General features: G+C 45.1%; 1 protein-coding gene across 3 annotated transcripts in view; it reads right to left on the bottom strand.

Annotated features, from left to right (window-relative positions):
• ALDH1L1 (aldehyde dehydrogenase 1 family member L1) overlaps window positions 1-6,000 on the bottom strand; it is a 28,755-nt gene continuing 22,755 nt past the window's right edge. For all 3 annotated transcript variants that reach the window (XM_040406820.1, XM_040406822.1, XM_040406821.1), the window contains 8 exons: window positions 5,165-5,252; window positions 4,649-4,742; window positions 3,965-4,064; window positions 3,644-3,742; window positions 3,412-3,577; window positions 2,287-2,392; window positions 556-755; window positions 1-89 (listed from right to left, as the gene is read on the bottom strand). In XM_040406820.1, the coding sequence (XP_040262754.1) occupies window positions 34-89; window positions 556-755; window positions 2,287-2,392; window positions 3,412-3,577; window positions 3,644-3,742; window positions 3,965-4,064; window positions 4,649-4,742; window positions 5,165-5,252 (909 nt within the window). In that variant the 3' untranslated portion in view covers window positions 1-33. The remainder of the gene's footprint in view (window positions 90-555; window positions 756-2,286; window positions 2,393-3,411; window positions 3,578-3,643; window positions 3,743-3,964; window positions 4,065-4,648; window positions 4,743-5,164; window positions 5,253-6,000) is intronic.

Raw genomic sequence — 6,000 nt, 5'->3', positions numbered from 1 at the left:
TAATACGACCCTATACATGGTGGTGTCCTGTTTCTAGTACTCGATAGTAACGGCTTTCGTCTTTAGATATTCATTCAGCGCTTCTTCACCTGCATAAGAAAAAAAAACATTAAAAGTAGGATTTTTTTTTTTATTGGGTGCAGTACCGCTCTAGGACCAGAAGGTGGCAACAGGAAATAAAAAATTTGAAAATCCTCATATGGTTCTGGGATATAAAGCTCCATCTGAGCGCTGCTGCCCCCTCCTGGGGATGGGGGGGGGGGTGCCTCAGTATCCGGACCCCACTGATCAAAACGTCTGACATGTCACTATGACAATGTGGCCTCATTCCCTGAGTGGGAAACTTAGTAAAAAGTATGCTGCGGAATCCATAGCTTATCATATTTGCCAGGGATACATGTTTTGCACCCCCCGTATTTGCTTTTCAGGACCCCAAAAAAGCTAGGTGGTACCCCCTATGAGAGACCTATTAGTCTTTATATTGGTTGTCACCCAGCTTTCCCCTGACAAGATCAGATATGTAATATAATAATGTAGGACGACATTGATCCTCACCCAAATCCTTCCCAAACCCGGACTGTTTGAAGCCCCCGAATGGCGCAGCGACGTCGGTTTTGTTGTAGGTGTTGATGAAGACGGTGCCGGCCTGGAGCTTCTCGCTCACGTACAGGGCCTTGCCGATGTCTCGGGTAAATACTCCAGATGCCAGACCAAACTCGGTGTCATTCGCCCTCTTCAAGACCCCGTCAATATCACTGAAATAAAAGGGGAATGATCACCCATCAGCAGCAGTGCCCTCTAGTGGAAGAACAAGTCATTGCAGGACTAGGAAATTAGACAGGACATATCCCTATAACACAGGGATCAGCAACCTCTGGGGATCCAGGAACTACAACTCCCAGAATCCTCCTCTCACTTCTATAAGGTCTCTTTCACACGGGCGTCATGTATTTGGCCGGATAAGATGCGGGTGCGTTGTGGGAAAATGTGCGATTTTTCCGCGCGAGTGCAAAACATTGTAATGCATTTTGCACGCGTGTGAGAAAAATCAGCATGTTTGGTACCCAGACCCGGACTTCTTCACAGAAGTTCGAGTTTGCGTTAGGTGTTCTGTAGATTTTATTATTTTCCCTTATAACATGGTTATAAGAGAAAATAATAGCGTTCTTAATACAGAATGCCTAGTACAATAGGGCTGGAGGGGTTAAAAAAAATTATAATAATTTAACTCACCTTAATCCACTTGCTCGCGCAGACGGCATCTCTTCTGTCTCCTTCTTTGCTGTGCACAGGAAAAGGACCTGTGGTGACGTCACTACGCTCATCACATGGTCCATCACATGATCTTTTACCATGGTGGTGGTGGATCATGTGATGAGCGTAGTGACGTCACCACAGGTCCTTTTCCTCCTGCACAGCAAAGATGAAGACAGAAGAGAAGCCGGGCTGCGCGAGCAAGTGGATTAAGGCGAGTTAAATTATTATTATTTTTTTTTAACCCCTCCAGCGCTATTTTACTATGCATTTTGTATTCAGAATGCTATTATTTTCCCTTATAACTATGTTATAAGGGAAAATAATAATGATCGGGTCTCCATCCCGATCGTCTCCTAGCAACCATGCGTGAAAATCGCACCGCATCCGCACTTGCTTGCGATTTTCACGCAGCCCCATTCACTTCTATGGGGCCTGCGTTGTGTGAAAAACGCACAAAATAGAGCATGCTGCGATTTTTACGCAACGCACAAGTGATACGTGAAAATCACCGCTCGTTTGCACAGCCCCATAGAAATGAATGGGTCGGGATTCAGTGCGGGTGCAATGCGTTCAACTCACACATTGCACCCGCGCGGAAATCTCGCCCCGCGTGAAAGGGGCCTAAGAGTTTCAGGAACAGCCGTGTAAATGTGCATGCTGGTAGTTGTAGTTTTGTAGCAGCTGGAGTGCGGAAGGTTACAGATCTCTGCTATAAAACATCTATGTGATTCCCCAACAGACCTGAGGAGGAGGATGCATGTGCATTTAAAGGGATTCCTCCAAAACAGCTCCACCTCAGTCCGTGGATTGTGTCTGATATTACAGCTGTATTACTGCAGTGCCGCTCACAACCTGTGAACAATAGTGGCGCTGTTGTTGGAAGAAATCAGCCATGTTTTCCCAGATCTGCAGTAGTCTAGTCCTTACATCAGGGGGCGCTATTGTCTGTTTGCAAAGAATGGTTACTCTGTAGCAAATCTTTTTCTATATTCAGTTTCTATGCCGGTCAGGCTGATTATAACCTCCTACCCGTCTGAAAACCGCGAGATGATCATTACGGGACCAAACGACTCTTCTTTAGCGATGAACATGTGATCTGCCACATCTGTGAATATGGTCGGCTCGAAGAAGAAGCCTTCAGATAAAAAATAATGAGATTTAGTCAGACGGGAAATGACGATCAGATGATATTCAGCAAGAGAAATGTGTGTGTGTGGGGGGGGTCACTTATGGAGGAAGATATATTGATACATTATTACATTTTCTACACTGGATACAACTGTAGCATCCACTCAGTATTAAGGGCTCATGCACACGAACACTGTTTGGGTCCGCATCCGGGCCGCATTTTTTGCGGTTCGGATGCGGACCTATTCACTTCAATGGGGCCGCAAAAGATGTGGACAGCACTCCATGTGCTGTCCGCATCCATTGCTCCGTTCCGTGGTCCTAAAAAAAAAAAAAGAGCTTGTCCTACCCTTGTCAAGTTTGCGGCCAAGAATAGCCATTTCTATTATGGGCAGCATCCTTTTTTTTTTTGCAGATCCGCAATTTGCAGACCCCAAAACACGGTGCGATCGTGTACATGAGCCCTAAGTCTGTACAGGATTTCAACTTCTGGACATAAAGAAGCATGCTCCCATTTACTGGCAGCAAGCAGAGATTTTGTAATGGTGGGGAACTGAAATGCATGGGAATCATGCAGCGTCCTTTCATACATGTTTTATGATGCAGCTTTATACGAAGTCTGATGGAGCAGATTGTAGTGTCCCGCTGGTCTCGCCGGCTCGGTGTACATTCCAGCCGCCCTGTGTTCTGTCCTCAGCTGCTCTGTGACTTTCTCCCCTTCCTGCACTAATGCTGCACATGGGGTTCCTGGCAGGATACCCGCCGCCTGGCGCACAGATATGACCAGACTGGCAGAGGATCCTGACCCAGTCCAGGAATCAGTGAGCGATGCACAAGGCAGGAGGTGAGCGCCACCTAGAGGTATTTCCCATCACTGACCCTATAGCATGATGTCTATGGATGGTCCCTGTTGTGACTGTCGAAGCACTACAAGTCGCAGCATGCCCCATGAACCAGGGGATAACAGGACATACCGGTTCTGACATACATGGCCACTTTCATTTGGTCTCCTAGCTCAGAGCTCACCTGGTCTTGGGACCTGTTTTCCACCGTACACCAGCGTGGCGCCCTCCGTCACGCCCATTTGGCAATACTCAATTAGTTTATCTAGGTGGGCCTTGTGGTTCTGGGGTCCGTGGTCTGTGGACCTGTCCAGTGGGTCTCCAATCTTCATCTTTTTTACTTCTTCCACCTAGAAAAGTTTTGATTATGGTTGTTGCAGACCAGAAGACGTGTCTTCATGTGTCAGTTTACTCACCACTCTCTTCACAAACTCATCATGAATGGAGTCCTCCACAAATAGCCGCCCGGCAGCGATGCAGTTTTCACCTTTATTAAAGAACACGGCACCCATCCCCTGATGGAACAGGAAAAAAAATAATCCATAACACTGCAGAATTTCATACAGACATCAAATAAAGCAAAATGGGTCATTGGGGGTTTAGTCCTTTGCAAAGAAAGAAAAAATGTGCAAGAATGGTCCGGAGCGCCACCTAGTGGCGATACACCAAATAAGAAGAACTGCTACTGCATTGCCTTTTATCAGCTCCTAATAAAATTCTTGGCCGTAAAACCTTACCATCCGTACAGCTTTGTCCAGGTCAGAGTCACTGAAGATGATCAGAGGAGATTTCCCTCCGAGCTCCAGTGACACCTTCTTCACATTACTCACTGCACAACTGAAAGAGAAAACAAGATACTTAAGCTGGACATGGTTTTTAGATAGCCGAAAGCTAGTCCCCCTGACAGCCCCATACACATGCATGCTCGGACGGCTGAGCATGCATGTGTCCTCATTAGGGAGAGGGGGGGGAAATGCTGCCAGACGCCTCCCGTGGGCAGTTTACCTTCCTTAGGCTGAAATCCAACAGCCCTAAATATATTAGATGGTCAGTCCAATGAAATCGGGGGGTCCATCTGACATTCATCTAATGTGTATAGCCACCGTAAAAAATATTTAAAGGGACTGTGTAGTGGCATAATATTCTCAGGATAGGTCATCGATATCAGATCGGCGATGGTCTGACGCCCAGCACCCCAGCCATGAAATATTTCAAGGGGTCACAGCACTTGTGTGGGCGCATCGTGTCCTCCTCACTATTTACCTGTCACGGGACCCCCACAAGCCAGACACGTATCCCCTATGCTATGGATAGGGGGTACTTTTGAATCTTGGGACAACCCCTCTAATACATGACACCTCAAAACTTCTCAAATACTGCCCTATATGTTCAAAAATATTTTATGAATCCTCGAAACTCACCTTTTCATGATATGCTTCCCTATGGGGGTGGACCCTGTGAATCCTATTTTCCTGACATCAGGATGATCCGAAAGACGTTGACCAATAAGAGATCCTAAGTGAAGTGAAAAGAGCAGTGAGACTCTTAGGCTGGGTTCACACCACGTCTTTCCCATCCATTTAATGTACACAAATATGATGTATACATTAAACGGATGCCTCAGACAGATGCCATACAGTGGCATCCGTTCACCATAGAGTTCCATTGTAAAAAAAAAAAAAAAAAGTATGCTTTCTTTTTACCGGACTGTGCAGGATACAAGAACGTGATGTGCTGCATTTTTGTAACCTTTTTTTCTAATGTATAGGTCAAACGGAGGCATAAAACGGGATGTGAACCCACCTTCCCTTTAATTTGCACAGTGCATTTTTCTGGAGAAGAATCTGATTTATTTATGTATTTATTTATTTATCTTGTTTGTTTGTTTATTGAGAGGGTGAGGTTTGGATTTGTGATCTTGGGTGTGCGGCACCTACCAGCTCCAGGCAGGATATTAACCACTCCTTTAGGAAATCCGGCTTTTACAGTTAATTCAGTAAATTTCAGAGCTGTTAATGGGGTCACCTGCCGAAAATGACAATTATAAAATGTAGGTTTCTAATTTACACACAGTACAATTTGGCAACTGATTTACATTAGCTGACCTTCAAAAGATAGCACGATGGAAAAAAAAGTTATAATAAAGTGCATTACATTACTTATCTTCTTATTATCCTGAGTTACATCCTGCATTATACTCCAGAGCTGCATTCACTATTCTGCTGGTGGAGTCACTGTGTACATACATAACTTATCCTGTACTGATTCTGAGTTACATCCTGTATTATACTCCAGAGCTGCACTCCCTATTCTGCTGGTGCAGTCACTGTGTACATACATTACATTACTGATCCTGTACTGATCCTGAGTTACATCCTGTATTATCTTCCAGAGCTGCACTCACTATTCTGCTGGTGCAGTACATACATTACATTACTTATCCTGTACTGATCCTGAGTTACATCCTGTATTATACTCCAGAGCTGCACTCACTATTCTGCTGGTGGAGTCACTGTGTACATACATTACTTATCCTGTACTGATCCTGAGTTACATCCTGTATTATACTCCGGAGCTGCACTCACTATTCTGCTGGTACAGTCACTGTGTACATACATTACTTATCCTGTACTGATCCTGAGTTACATCCTGTATTATACTCCAGAGCTGCACTCTCTATTCTGCTGGTGGAGTCACTGTGTACATACATTACTTATCCTGTACTGATCCTGAGTTACATCCTGTATTATCTTCCAGAGCTGCACTCACTATT

This window comes from Bufo bufo, chromosome 9 (assembly GCF_905171765.1).
Source record: "Bufo bufo chromosome 9, aBufBuf1.1, whole genome shotgun sequence".
NCBI lineage: Eukaryota > Metazoa > Chordata > Amphibia > Anura > Bufonidae > Bufo > Bufo bufo.
This window is presented reverse-complemented; position numbering and strand designations above follow the sequence as displayed.